This window comes from Cetorhinus maximus, chromosome 11 (genome assembly GCF_964194155.1).
Source record: "Cetorhinus maximus chromosome 11, sCetMax3.hap1.1, whole genome shotgun sequence".
In the NCBI taxonomy this organism is placed as follows: domain Eukaryota; kingdom Metazoa; phylum Chordata; class Chondrichthyes; order Lamniformes; family Cetorhinidae; genus Cetorhinus; species Cetorhinus maximus.
In genome coordinates, this window is record NC_135889.1 from 8,939,585 (window position 1) to 8,954,587 (window position 15,003).

Here is a 15,003-nt window from a genome sequence, read left to right on the forward strand (position 1 = left end):
CGTCGCTGAAAGAAAAGCGTCCGGACCCGGGCCCGGCGCTGGCCGGAAGTGGCTGCGGTGTGTCGGTGTAATCGGTCCCCCGGCCGGAAGTGGCTGCGGTGTAATCGGTCCCCCCTCCCCAACCACCCCCACCGCACAATCTGCGGAGTAGTTAACGGTCGCGGCGATGGCAGGAACGGCGCTGAAGCGGCTGATGGCCGAGTACAAGCGTAAGTGGGAAAGAGGGTGGACCGGGCGGGGAAAGAAAGTGAGCCCGGGGACGAGACGTACCAGAGAGGCCGCGGTTTGAGTAGGGCCTCCCCCACCAGGCCCCGGGGGCGGCGGGGTAGAGAGCGAGGCCTCAGCAGCGGCTCGGCCGGGAGGATAATGGGACCCTGTTCCTGGCCGAAGGTGGCGGTTTAACCAGGCAAACCACCTCGGAGCTCAGTCTGGAGGCGCGGGGATCGCACCCACAACACTGAGCAGGCATTTTGGACACTGAGTTTCCTTCCCCTCTGAATTGGACTGAGGGAGTTTCCTTATTCTCTGAATTGGACTGAGGGAGTTTCCTTCCCCTCTGAATTGGACTGAGGGAGTTTCCTTCCCCTCTGAATTGGACTGAGGGAGTTTCCTTCCCCTCTGAATTGGACTGAGGGAGTTTCCTTATTCTCTGAATTGGACTGAGGGAGTTTCCTTATTCTCTGAATTGGACTGAGGGAGTTTCCTTATTCTCTGAATTGGACTGAGGGAGTTTCCTTCCCCTCTGAACTGGACTGAGGGAGTTTCCTTATTCTCTGAATTGGACTGAGGGAGTTTCCTTATTCTCTGAATTGGACTGAGGGAGTTTCCTTATTCTCTGAATTGGACTGAGGGAGTTTCCTTATTCTCTGAATTGGACTGAGGGAGTTTCCTTATTCTCTGAATTGGACTGAGGGAGTTTCCTTATTCTCTGAATTGGACTGAGGGAGTTTCCTTCCCCTCTGAATTGGACTGAGGGAGTTTCCTTCCCCTCTGAATTGGACTGAGGGAGTTTCCTTACTCTCTGAATTGGACTGAGGGAGTTTCCTTCCCCTCTGAATTGTACTGAGCGAGTTTCCTTCCCCTCTGAATTGGACTGAGAGAGTTTCCTTACCCTCTGAATTGGACTGAGGGAGTTTCCTTCCCCTCTGAATTGGACTGAGAGAGTTTCCTTCCCCTCTGAATTGGACTGAGGGAGTTTCCTTACCCTCTGAATTGGACTGAGGGAGCTTCCTTACCCTCTGAATTGTACTGAGAGAGTTTCCTTACCCTCTGAATTGGACTGAGGGAGTTTCCTTACCCTCTGAATTGGACTGAGGGAATTTCCTTACCCTCTGAATTGGACTGAGGGAGTTTCCTTACCCTCTGAATTGGACTGAGGGAGTTTCCTTGTCGCCACCCTCCTGAGCAGGGGGATGGGGAAATCCTCCAATGTCCCCCTCAATTGGACCTTCAATGGGTTCCTAATATATGTTGGGTGTGACTCTAGAGGTAGGAGTGCTACTGTTGACCCAAGGCTAACACCCTGCTAAATGCTAACAAAAATAAAAATAGCTGGAAAAACTCAGCAGGTCTGACAGCATCTGCGGAGAGGAACACAGTTCTGATGAAGAGTCATACGGACTCGAAACGTTAACTGTATTCCTCTCCACAGATGCTGTCAGATCTGAGTTTTTCCAGCTATTTTTATTTTTGTTTCAGATTTCCAGCATGGGCAGTATTTTGCTTTTATCTTACTGCTAAATGCTAATTTATGCCAGAGAACATTCCAGGTTTGATTATCATCATGATCACAAACCCCAAATTAGAGTGGGATTGATGGGTGTGGTTGCTTTGCATATTGGCATAGAATTTAGTTTCTGTATGCAAAGCATGAACCAAACTTCTGACTTTCCAACAAAAAAGGCTTGCATTTTAAGTGGCACCTCAGGGTGTCTCAAAGCCAATGAGATACTTTTGAAATGTCTCCTTGTTATAGTGTAGAAAACAAGGCAGACAATTTGCATGGAGCAAGTTCCCACAAACAGCAATGTGATCATGACCAGATGACCTCTGCTTTAGTGCTACAAAAGCAAAATACGGCAGATGCTGGAAATCAAATAAAAACAGAACGCTGGAAGTACTCCAGTTCAGACAACATCTGTGGAGAGGGAAGTGGAGTTAATGCTTCAAGTTGATGTCCTGATAATAGATCATCGACCTGAGATGTTAACTCCTGTTTCTCTCTCTACAGATGATGCTGATTTGCAGAGTGATGTCCCGTGATTAAATGACAGGGAATGAAGATGCAAGGCAAATAGAGGTGTTAATGGGACAAGTAACGAAAGAAAGGTGTGACCGAAAGTGGTGTAAATGGGAATGGCAGAATCATTACCAACAGTTGCTGTTTGGGTGAAAACAAGGGAGCAGTGCTTATGAGGTGAAATTGTCAAACTCGATATATATCCAAGGTTGCAAAGTGCCTAATTGAAAAATGAGGTGCTGTGCCTTGAGCTTATATTGAACTTCATTGGTACAGTGTACGAGGGTCAAGGACAGAAAAGTCAGAATGGGGTGGAGAATTAGAATGACAGGCGATCACGGTCATTCTTGCGAACTGAATGGAGGTGTTCAGCAAAGCAGTCACCCTCAATCTGTTTGATCTCTCCAGTGCAGAGGAGACTGTATCGTGAGCTTTGAATACAGCATTCTAAATTGAAAGAAGTACAAGTAAATCACTGGATTTGGCATGCAGGACGGTGGGAATGAAGGTGGGAAAAAAGGGTGGGAATGAAGGTGGAAAAAAGGCAGGTGTTGCATCTCCTGTGTTTGTGTTGAAGTGATTGATGAATGGGCCAGGGTGTCGCAGAGGGTGCAGTTCCTTCAGAAATTTTTTAATATTCGTTCATGGGATGTGGGGATTGCTGGCTTGGCCAGCATTTATTGTCCATCCCTAATTGCCCTTGAGAAGGTGGTGGTGAGCTGCCCTCTTGAACCTCTGTAGTCCATGTGTTATAGGAACACCCACAGTGCTGCTAGGAAGGGAGTTCCAGGATTTTGAACTAGTGATAGTGAAGTAACAGCGATATAGTTCCAAGTCAGGATGCTGAGTGACTTGGAGGGGAATTTGCAGGTGGTGGTGTTCGCATGCATCTACTGCCCTTGTACCTCTAAGTGGTAGAGGTCATGGATTTGGAAGGTACTGTCGAAGTAATGCTGAAAGGGGAGTGGAGGGGAGGATGTGTTTGGTGGCATCATGTTGGAGGTGGGAGAAATGGAGGAAGAATGATCTATTGAATATGGAGCTAATGGGGCGAAAGGAGAACCTTATCACGGTTCTGGGAGGGAGCAGAAGTGTGGTAAAGAGGACAGACTTGGTTGAGGGTCCTGCTAACTAAGGTGGAAAGAAATCCTCAGTTGAGGCAAAAGGTAGATCTATCAGGAGGACTGGTATGGGAGGTACCATTGTCAGAACAGGTGTGACCGAGAAGGAGAAAGGAATAGAGTCCTTAGAAGAAGCAGGGTGGGAGGAACTGTCGTCAAGTTAACTGTGGGACTCAGTGATCTTATAGTAGATAATGCCCAGTAACCTATGGCCAGAAATGAAGATAGAGAAGATGAGGAAGGGAAGTGTTGGAAATGGACCATGTGAAGGTGAGGGAAGGGTGGAAATTAGAAGCAAAGTTGAAATTTTCCAGTTCAGGCAAGGAGCAGGAAATGACACCAATACAGCCACCAGAAGCGATGTAAAGGAAGGGGCCCAAGTATGACTGTCCCACATATCATGTGAAAAAGCTTGCATAGCTAAGAGCCATATGGGTTCCCGAAGCAGCACCTTTCATTTGGAGAAATTGAGTTGTTGTTCAATGTGAGAACAAGTTCACCAATCAGGTGGACATTTTTTTATTGATGTTTGTTGACGAATAATTATTGGCCAGGGCACCAGGGAGAACTCATCTGCTTTTTTTTTGAAATAATGCCAAGGGATTGTTTACATCCACCTGAGAGGGCAGAGTGGGCCTCTGTTTAATGCCTTATCTGAAAGATAGAACCTCTGACAGTGCAGCACTCCCCAGTCCCTTTGCACTGCCCAAGAGTGTCACCCAAGATTATGTGCTCAAGTCTCAGGAGTGGGAATTGAACCCACAATCTTCTTGCCAGAGGCAGGAGTGCTACCAACTGAGATGCAGCTGACATAAAAGACAACAGTGTTGGAGTTTGAAATCATGTGTTAGTGTTAGCTGGTGGGTGGGAGGAGGTGACATGGAAAACAGGGTTTGCACCCTACTGATCATGGAGGAAGAAACCATTAATGCTTACAGCACAGGAGGCAATTCAGCCCATTGTTTTTTGCTGGCTCTCTGCAAAAGCAAATCAACTAATCCCATTCTCCAGCCTTTCCCTGTAGCCCTGCAAATTGTTTTTCTCTCAGGTGCTTATCCAGTTCTCTTTTGAAAGCCACGATTGAATCTGCCTCACCACACTCATGCAGTGCATTCCAGATCCTAACCACATGCTGCGTAAAGAGGTTTTTCCCCATGTCCGACCCATCTCCCGTGCACCCGCCCTCACACCTTCCTCTCCCTCCCAGAACCATGATAGGGTCTCCCTTGTCCTCACTTATCACCCCACCAGCCTCCGCATTCAAAGGATCATCCTCCGCCATTTCCCCCAACTCCAGCATGATGCCACCACCAAACACATCTTCCCTTCACCCCCCCTGGTGGCTTTCCACAGGGATCGTTCCCTCCGGGACACCCTGGTCCACTCCTCCATCACCCCCTACACCTCAACCCCCTCCCACAGCAACTTCCCATGCAACTGCAGAAGGTGCAACACCTGCCCCTTTACTTCTCCCCCCTCCTCACCGTCCAAGGGCCCAAACACTCCTTTCAGGTGAAGCAGCACTTCACTTGCACTTCCCTCAATTTAGTCTACTGCATTTGCTGCTCCCAATGCGGTTTCCTCTACATTAGAGACCGCAAGCATGACCCAGACCTCCCTGTCGCTTGCCATTTCAACACACCACCCTGCTCTCATGCCCACATGTCTGTCCTTGGCCTGCTGCAATGTTCCAGTGAAGCTCAACGCAAATTGGAGGAACAGCACCTCATCTTCCAACGAGACACTCTACAGCCTTCCAGACTTAACATTGAGTTCAACAACTTCAGATCATGAACTCTCTCCTCCATCCCCACCCCCTTTCCGATCCCCCTCTTTCCAATAATTTATAATTTTTATAAAGATATTTTTCTTTTCCCACCTATTTTTAAATTTATTTCGATCTATCATTTTATCTCCATCTTTTAGCCCATTTCCACCCCACCCCCACTAGGGCTATCTGTCACTTGCTTGTCCTGCTTTCTACTCTTAATGTCACCATTAGCACATTCCTTAGGTAATATCACCACCGTCAACACCCCTTTGTCCTTTTGTCTGTGCCATCTTTGGCAATCTCTTCTTTGCCTCCACCTATCACTGGCCCCCTATCCAGCTCTACCTGTCCCACCCCACTCTACCAGCTTATATTTCACCTCATTTCTATATTTCTTTAGTTCTGATGAAGAGTCATACGGAGTCAAAATGTTAACTGTGTTCCTCTCCGCAGATGCTGTCAGACCTGCTGAGTTTTTCCAGCTATTTTTGTTTTTGTTTCAGTGATTTATAAAGGTTCCTTCCTTTTGTACTCTGCCAAAACCCAGGCTCCTCCCTGCCTTTTTAAGCATTTTCTCAATCTACCCTGCATTTGCACGCACATACCCACAGCTTCTCTGCTCCTGCACCCACTTTAGAGTTTTATCCTTTATTTTGTTTTGCCTCTCATCATTCTTTCCACCATACTGTATCACTTCACATTTCTCTGTTTTAAATTTCATCAGCCACTTGTCCACCCATTCAATCAGCCTATTCCCTCGTGAAGTTTGTGACTATTCTCCTCACAGTTCACAATGCTTCCAAGTTTTGTGTCATCTGTAAATGTTGAAATTGTGCCCTGTACACCCAAGTCTAGAAAAGCAACAGTCCTTGTACTGACCCCTGGGGGACCCCGCTGTATACCTTCCTGCTGTCCACTAAGCAATTGTTCACCACTGTTCTCTGCCTCATGTCACTCAGCCAATTTTGTATCCTTTACTGTCCCTTTTATTCCATGAGCTTTAACTTTGCTGACAAGTCTATTATATGGCACTTTAATGAACATCTTTTGGAAGCCCAAGTACACTACATCAACCATATTACCTTCATCAGCCCTCTCCATTACCTTATCAAAAAAATTTGATCAATTTAGTTAATCACGATTTGCCTTTAACAAATCATTGCTGGCTTTCCTTAATTAATCCACACTTGTCAAAGTGACTGTTAATTTTGTCATGGATTATCATTTCTAAAAGCTTTCCCACCACTGCAGCTAAACTGACTGGTCTATAATTGCTGGCTTGTCCTTACCCCCATTTTTGAACAAAGGTGTAACATTTGCAATTCTCCAGTCGTCTGGCACCATGCCTGTATTTAAGGAGGATTTGAAGATTATGGCCAGTGACTCTGCATTTTCCTGCTTTACTCGTCTCAGTATCCTTGACTCACCTCATCTGACCCTGGTAACCTTTCAACTTTGTGCAGCCAGCCTTTCTAATTCCTCTTTATTAATTTTAAACACATCCAGTGTCTTAACCTCCTCCTCTTACACTATGACATTGGCAGCATCTTTTTCCTTTGCAAAGACAGATGCAAAGTACTCATTTTGCACTTTCGCCAAGATCTTTAAATGTATTTGGTTCTTAATTGAGCCCATTCCTCCTCTTAGTACCTTTTTACTATTTATATGCCTATAGGAGGCTTTTGGGTTCTCTTTTTATGTTAGCTGCCCGTCTCTTCTCATACTCTCTGCTTCCCTTATTTTTATCACTTGTCTTCTGAACTCCTATACTCAGCCGGGTTCTCGCTTGCATTATCAACCCATCATATGACGCTCCCCCTTCCCCCAACCTCTTCTGCTTCATCTTTCTCTCTATCTTTTTCATCATCAGGAGCTCTGGCTTTGCTTGCCAAACCTGTCCTCTTCATGGAAACGTACCCTGACTGTACCTGAACCCTCTCCTCTTTAAAGGCAGTCTGCTGTTCAGTTACAGTTTTACCTGTCAATATCTGATACCAATTTATTTAGGTCAGATCTGTTCTACCCCACTGAAATTGGCCCTCCCCAATTAATAATTTTTGCTCTGTATTGCTCCTTGTCCTTTTCTATAGCCAACCAAACCATGATCACTGTCCCCTAAATGTTCCCATACTGACACACGACCCACTTGACCCACCTCATTCCCCAGGACCAGATTCAGCAAGATTCCTTCCTTGTTGGGCCGGAAACATACAGATCAAGAAAATTCTCCTGAACACATTCACAACTCTTGCCCCTCTCTGTCCTTTATAGTATTACTATCCCAGTTTATATTAGGATAATTAAAGTCCCAAATGTGGTGAACTGCAGTAGCTTGTTTTTCTAGGATCATTCTTTAAAGCCTTTGACTTATTCTTTGCAACAGGAGCTGAATTTGAGAAAGCAATCATGGCAGTTCCAGTTAAATGCGGTTTAACTGCTGCTGAATTCTAAGAATCTGACTGTTCTCAATAACTGATATTGGGCCTACAAGATGAAAAAGGCAATAGCCATCAAACTAGCCACCTAACCTTCCTGCACTTTGACTTTTACCCTCTCCTTGCCCCCCTCCCCTTCCACCCAGACTAACCTGACAGTAAATAAAGCTCCACTCTCATCCCCACCACGTCAAATGACTTTCTATAATAATTACATAATAAGAGTGTCAAAGTAATTGAGGGTGATGATAATCTGCTCTGTTGGATGGTTCTGTTTGGTAATGTTTTGAGTTCAAGTTGACAGTTCAATGTAGTCATCAAAACATTTAGGGATAAGGAGACAAATTGACCATGAGTCAGAAGGTTGTGGGTTCAAGGCCCGCTGCAGAGGCTTGAGCATTTTGAAGAAGAGCAAGGGAGTTTGTCCTGATGTCCTGGCCAGTAGCTGTCCCTCAATCAACATCATTAAAAATCCCCATCGTCCACCATTGTAATTCATTCTTGAATAAGACCCTTATGATTTCTGCAGCTTTCCCATCCACACTGTACGGATGGTGCTTCTGAGTTACTTATTCTTTGCTTGTGCTTCTTGTATCATCGGAGGCACTTGGTTGAATTTCTGCCAGTTGTGTTTTATATATTGGGAAGTAATTTTCACACCTTTCAGAACAAGGCCATTTGTATTGGTTTGAGGAGATGGTGATGGTAATGTCACTGGACTAGTAATCCAGATGCCCAGACTAATGCTCTGGGGGCACAGCTTCAAATCCCACCACGGCAGCTGGTGGAATTTAAATTCAATTAATAAAATCTGGAATTAAATTGCTAGTCTAGTGAAACTATCATAGATTGCAATAAAATCCCATCTGGTTCACTAATGTCCTTTAGGGAAAGACTCCAGATCCCCAGTGATGTGGTTGACCCCTAGTTGCCTTCCGAAATAGCCCAGCAAGCCACTCATTTCAAGGGCAGTTAGGGATGGGCAAAAATGTTGGCCTTTCCAGCAAAGGCTATATCCCATGAAAGAATAAGTAAGGATTTGGCCCCACACAGATTAATTGTGCCGCATGTGTGAAATGTTGAGTGAATAAATATAATTTCTCTTTGCAGACTTCACTGGGCATGTCACTGTGTACCACTCCTCCTCAAAGTCTCTGATTTTGATTTTAGGATGTTCTATGCTATAGGCAAAACAGCTCCGTTAGATCACGCCTGGAGCACTGTGTTCAGCCCGGGCACCACTGAGGAAGGATATATTGGCCTTGGAAGGAGTACAGTGTAGATTTACTAGAATGAGACCTGGACTCCATGGGTTAATCTTCAAGGCGAGATTATATAAATTAAGGTTGCGTTCCTTGGAAGGTCAAGGGGAGATTTGATCGAAGTTTTTGAGGTATTAAAGGGGAACTGAAAGGGTAGATGTATAAATTATTTCTGCTGGTTGGGGAATGTAGGACTAGGGGGCATAATATAAAAATTAGAGCCAAACCTTTCAGGAGTGAGGTTGGGAAATGCTTCTACATACAAAGGATAGTGGAAGTTTAGAACTCTATTCCTGAAATGCTAATTGATGTTAAGTCAATTATTAATTTTAAACCTGAAACTGATGCATTTTTGTTATTTGTTGGGGCTATGGGGCAAATCCAGATGCATGGAGTCAGGTTGCACATCAGCCGTGATCCCATTGAATGGTGGAACCAGCTTGAGGGGCTAAATGACTTCCTTCAGTCCCTATGTAACTAGAGCCTTAGCAATGCATGTTAGTACTTGTGAAACTAGCCTACTGCAGACTGGGAGAGTTTATGCTGAAGTAGTTGAATTAATAAAAACACTTACATTTATATCGCATCTTTCATGATTACCAGAAGTCCCAAACTGCCTTACAACCAATGAAATACTTTTGAAATGCAGTCACTGTTGTGATGTAGGTTAGGTACCAGCCAACCTGTCCACAGCAAGATCTCAACAGCAATGTCTTTGCGATGTTGACTGAGGGATAAATATTGGTGAGGACACTGGGGAGAATTCCCATGCTCTTCTTCAGAATGGTGACACAGGGTCTTTGTTCAGCGGCACCCCTGACAATGTGGCACTTGCTCAGTTACTATGCCTTGATTATTGAGCTCAGGTCCTGGAGTGGATCTTGAACTCTCAATTTTCTGACTCGGAGTTGAGAGTGCTACCAACTGAGCTGGCACACAATCCTTTCCAATCGGTAGTGTTCACAGAATCACTTGAATGGATTATAAGTCAGTTGTGTGAAACGGGAAATCCTATTGGCTGTAATTCCTGTGGCAGTTTATTTCTGTCACCAGAGGGTGCTGCTGTGCCTTGTATAATCTCGTGCTTTATCAGATCAGCTCTGTAACTGCTGGATATCATCCTTAATTCTAGCAGCTGGTTTATTTCAGTTTTACTCAAGGAGATGTATTGTACTAACATCTGCCTGTCTAACCTCCTCATGCGCTCCCACCAATTGTGCACTGCACCGCGATATATTTTGTGGCAGCAGTGTCTGTAACACTGCTTGATTGTCAAATAGAGATGAGTGAGCTCCCAGGACTGAGTTTGTAAAATGGTGTTCCCTCTCTCTCTCCACCTCCCCTTCTCAGCCCCTTGTGTTGCTTAGGCTGAAACTGGGGTAAATGGTTTCCTCCCCCACAAAGTTCTCTCTCCTGTTTTGTGACATCCTTTTGTAAAGATGTGAACTCAAGTTGGGGTCGTTCCTCCCCCACCCCGAACTCCGACCAGTTGCATGGGTGATTTGTTTTCATGTGAGCCCATCAGCGGGCCGTTTAACCATGGGGGTACTAGAACAGAGACACTTTCAGTCTGTGCCTACTATCACCTTATCAGAAGAAATGTAGTTGTCGACATTTTTGTGACTTTTTTTTAACCTGATAGACTGTTTGATAGTTGTTAGATTGAAAGTTTCAGTATGTGTTTCCTTGGATCCTGATACTTCTTCAAAGAGCTCCTTGTACCATATGCTTTTATATAATTGAGACCCTCTACCAGTATAAAGTGCACTGGAATACACCTCCTGCTTTTTCTCGTTCATTCATGGGATGTGGGCATTGCTGGTAAAGTCAGTATTCATAGCCCAACCCTAATTGCCCTTGAGAAGGTGGTGGTGAGCTGCCTTCTTGAACTGTTGCAGTCCCTGTGGTGGAGGTACACCCACAGTGCTGTTAGGGAAGGCGATCCAGGATTTTAACCCAGAAACAGTGAGGGAACAGCAATATAGTTCCAAGTGATTTTGGAGAGGAGTTTGCAGATGGTGTTCCCATACGTCCCTTGCCCCTGTTCTCCTTGGTGGTAGAGGTCAGGAATATTGATGTACTATCAGTGCCAGGCCTTTCAGCTGTTCCAACCCTGTTCTAGGCATAAGGCTTTCTAATCCTTTTCTCACCTGTAAAATGTGTTGGAAACCTGTTATTCTGATCATGCTACTTGTCACCTCTCATACTGCCTTCCTGCATTCATTTTCCCCTGAACGTGTGGTTCCTTGCTGTGTTTGTTCAGGGCCTGATCGGAATACAAGGTTCATCTGATTTTTTTCACTGATCACAAATGCAGTATCACATTCCTCTTGTGTTACATTTGTAAACTGAGACATGGCCATCTGACTGCAATTGGGATTCGTATCTGACCACCAGTTTTGTTTAATTGCTGACTGCTAGGAATGGGAAACAGTGGAGAAGTTTCTGCTAGAGAACCATTACTGAGCCAGCCATGCAAGGGCTCAAGATTTACATTTTGTCATTAAACTCGGGACGCTCCTGTCTGTATCTCTGGCTGTTCAATTCAGCACAGACAAGAGTCTAGTTCAAGTCTAGCCAATTTATTGCTTTAACAGGAATATTTGGGGGAGATGTGAAAAGAAAGAGAAATGGGGTTAAATTATTCGGAATGCTTACTATTATCTTTTATTTGTTACATACTTTTTTCTAAGGCCATGATTGTGAAACACAACCTTTAAGATGACAAGAACTAAACCTTTTTAATTGGGTGCTGATTAAAGAATGCCCCTATATGGAATTCATTCAAAATAAGCAGCCTAGCCTATATTTTTTTTAAAAAGAAACGGAATCCCTCCATTATTTGGTTCCACAAAGTGCCATAGTGTCGATCCAAATTGCTGCTCTTTATTTGTGAGCCTGTGTGTTGGATATAGGTGGATGTTCAACTCTGGAGCATCATAACAACTGATCATGCCTCCACCTGACATTCATGTTGGTTTGCCAAGTGTGGTAACAATTTGGCAAATAACAGATTTGACAAGTACAGCATCTGTGTTCTTGATCACTTACTGTTGCACAATCAAGCCATACTTTGGCTACTTAGATGGTGTGGCAATCAACATTAATGCCTCGAATATATCATACTTCACGCTTGCACTTCGGATATCTTCCAAGATCTTCTGAAATGCATGACTTCTGCCAAACCGCATCTTGCATTTACTTGCTGTGTCATACTTTTTCAAATGAAAGCTTGAGGCTATGGTAGCAGTCTGACCTTTGATGCAAGTGTGAAGCTAATTGTCAGCTTGGCTCAGTGGGTAGCACCCTTTCCTCTTGAATCAGGCAGTTGTGGGTTCAAACCCCACTCCAGAGACTTAAGCTGACACTTAAGTGCAGTACCCAAGGACTGCTGCATTGTTGGAGGCGTCATCCATCAGATGCAATGTTCAGATGAGACCCCACATACCTGTTTGGATGTAAAAGACATCACGACACTGCTGAGAAGAGTAGGGAGTCTCCTCAGTGTCCTGGCCAAGATTCTTGCCACAGCTCACACCACCAACATCATTAACTTAACTCAGTGAGTACAAATTCGCTGGCACTTAGCTTGCAAAACAAGAGTGACTGCACTTCCAAGAAGGATTAATTCATCACAAAATGCTTTGCAATATCATGAAGCATGACAGTACTATATAAATAAAAGTTCCTCCTCTCATTTTTACTGTAAATATCAATGAGTATCCTGATTCCTTGTGTAGTACTGTACAATTACTAGACTAGACTTCTACAAACCCTGCTTAATTCAGTTGATAATCTTTGAGAAGAGACTTTAATACATCTGCACACAGGAAATTTGGAGACTGGTTGCTGCAATGTGAATGAGCCTAGGATTCTTGGTTTTAACAGATTATTTTTTTTAAACAGCCCATGTTAGAAATATGAACTAAGAACAGGAACAGCTTGAAATAGAAAACAGACTGACCAGTAACAGCCTTGTCTCCTTCACATGAAATATTGAAACTGTTCATACTCTACTCATTTATTGGAATTATTTCTGTGCAAATTGGAAAGAACTTGCTTTTATTTAGCAAACTTGCACAACATTTACAGCCATTGGAGCACTTTTGAAGTGTGGTCATTGTTGTGATGTAGGAAACGGGCAGCCAATTTGTGCACAGCAAGCTCCCACATGTGATACATATAACGACCAGATAATCTGTTTTTAGGTGTTGGTTGAAGGATATATATTGACCAGGACACCAGGGAAAATTTACCTGCTCCTCTTTGAGATAGTGCCATGGGATCTTTTGTGTCTACCTGAGAGGGCAGGTTTAACGTTCTATCCAAAAGATCACTCTTTGTGCAGCGCTCTTTCATTGCTGCATTGGAGTGCCAACCTAGATTATAGCTCCAAGCCCTCGAGCAGGACGAAAACTCTCAATTTGCTAACTTAGAGGGAAGTAATGTAAATGAGCTGCACGACAGGGTGAAGGTGAAGTGACAGGGTGTTAAAACTGACACCCCCCCACTCCCCCCGCCCAAAAATTTACCAAGTTGGGGCATGTGTTATTTTAGTCATCAGTGTATGTAATGTTCAATTAGGGATTTAGAGTATGTAACTAATGTTTCACCCTTAGGCTTTGAAGTAAAGGAGTGATTGTCTTTTTTGGTGCTGCGTTTTCTTTTGAGCATACAGTAGTCATTTGTACAAAAGTTTGTCACGGTTGGTGATTTACAAAACTGTAATTTTATAAAGAAAGATTAGCTCCAAAGCATTATGGAAACGTTCTGAATGTCAAACTTGAGAATTCAGTGCAAAATCTCATTGTTTCACCAGTCCCTTTGTGGCTGGGACATTATATGATTACACTGTCATGGCAGATGTCCCCAAGTAAACTGGCACTAGACGAGGCCACTCACTTTCCCTGACGGTAGCAGATCATCTGACCTGCCTCTACATAGTAAACATTACACGTGGTTCCACAGTTTGGGATTAGAGTTTGATTTCAACTCCCACGCTTCTTGCTCAGTTATTATACTGAACGCACGGATAAAGTTTCTTGTGCACTGTGATTACTGACTGCTGTTTTGAGGCTCCTGAGAACCAGATGGGCTCCGATGGTCCAAACCTGAAGCCTGCCTTGTGTCCTGCTACGGGGATCCTATTGTACTGGGTGTGGTGCCAATGGTCATGTCACCAATGGTGAGGCCACTTTGGGGGGTGGGTGGGGGGAACGTGACTGAGGGTTTAATGCAGGGGAATGCAACTGCACAAATTGTGTGTGTTTGTCTGTGTGCCTTTATCCCCATGAGATCACTCATAGTCAGTCAGAGGTGATGATTGACTTAACCATTATTTGTCGATTTATCTTGTCTGCATCTTACTGCTTTCTTAATTTGAAAAAAAAGTTAAAATTTCCTGGGAGAATTATTAACCAGGCTGGTGGAATGAGTTCTTTCAGCTTTCTAGCCTCATTGAATAATTGTCAAATTAATTTTACATATAGCATAGCCTTTTTTCCTTGGTCTAGGTACAGCATATACATGTAAAACCCAGACTCTGATGCATGGGCTTGTACCTTCTAAGACCTGGATTTTTTTTTTTAACTCTGCAAGTTGTCTCTGCTCCTGACTTACTCGAATTTTTATTGTGACAGCTGTTTGAAGAAGTGAAGTTTTGGAAAGGCTACTTCTCCATAGGCCAGGAGCTGTTTACATATTTGTATTGGTTTCTTTGATCGTGTGGTTAGATTGAGTAACTCAATGCTGTTGATTGAAAGGACTGCTGTGTGTCAGCTTTAATGGGTTGAGTGGTTCAATAATATGCTTTATTGTTAATCCAGCTGTTTGAGGGAAGCTATTATTATAACCTGCAACTGGAGGATGAATTGAGTCACGCAAAACCCAACGAGTTGCCCTAACAGTCATTACAAAGGATTCTGGCACATTGTGACTGTCTACTCCCCTCCGATGTGTATTGAAGACTATATAATGAAAAATTCCTCATCTGTTTTTCACAAGAACATTGTACAAACCACCCCCACCAATGGAAAGGTGGAAGCAAGTCATTTACACTCCATTCTCCTCCCTTTCCCCATGAGAGTAATGATGGCATAATGGCCAGAGCAGGGCACCTTGTGGCATGCCCCATTAGTTAATTTTTTTTCCCCCACCCTTCAGCTGGAATGTTCTT

At 44.0% G+C, this 15,003-nt stretch overlaps 1 protein-coding gene across 1 annotated transcript in view; it reads left to right on the plus strand.

Moving 5' to 3' along the window:
• The first annotated feature begins 98 nt into the window (after positions 1-98).
• ube2g2 (ubiquitin-conjugating enzyme E2G 2 (UBC7 homolog, yeast)) overlaps positions 99-15,003 on the plus strand; it is a 41,154-nt gene continuing 26,249 nt past the window's right edge. Inside the window, exon 1 of the mRNA XM_078551509.1 lies at positions 99-209. Within this exon, the coding sequence (XP_078407635.1) occupies positions 167-209 (43 nt within the window). The 5' untranslated portion in view covers positions 99-166. The remainder of the gene's footprint in view (positions 210-15,003) is intronic.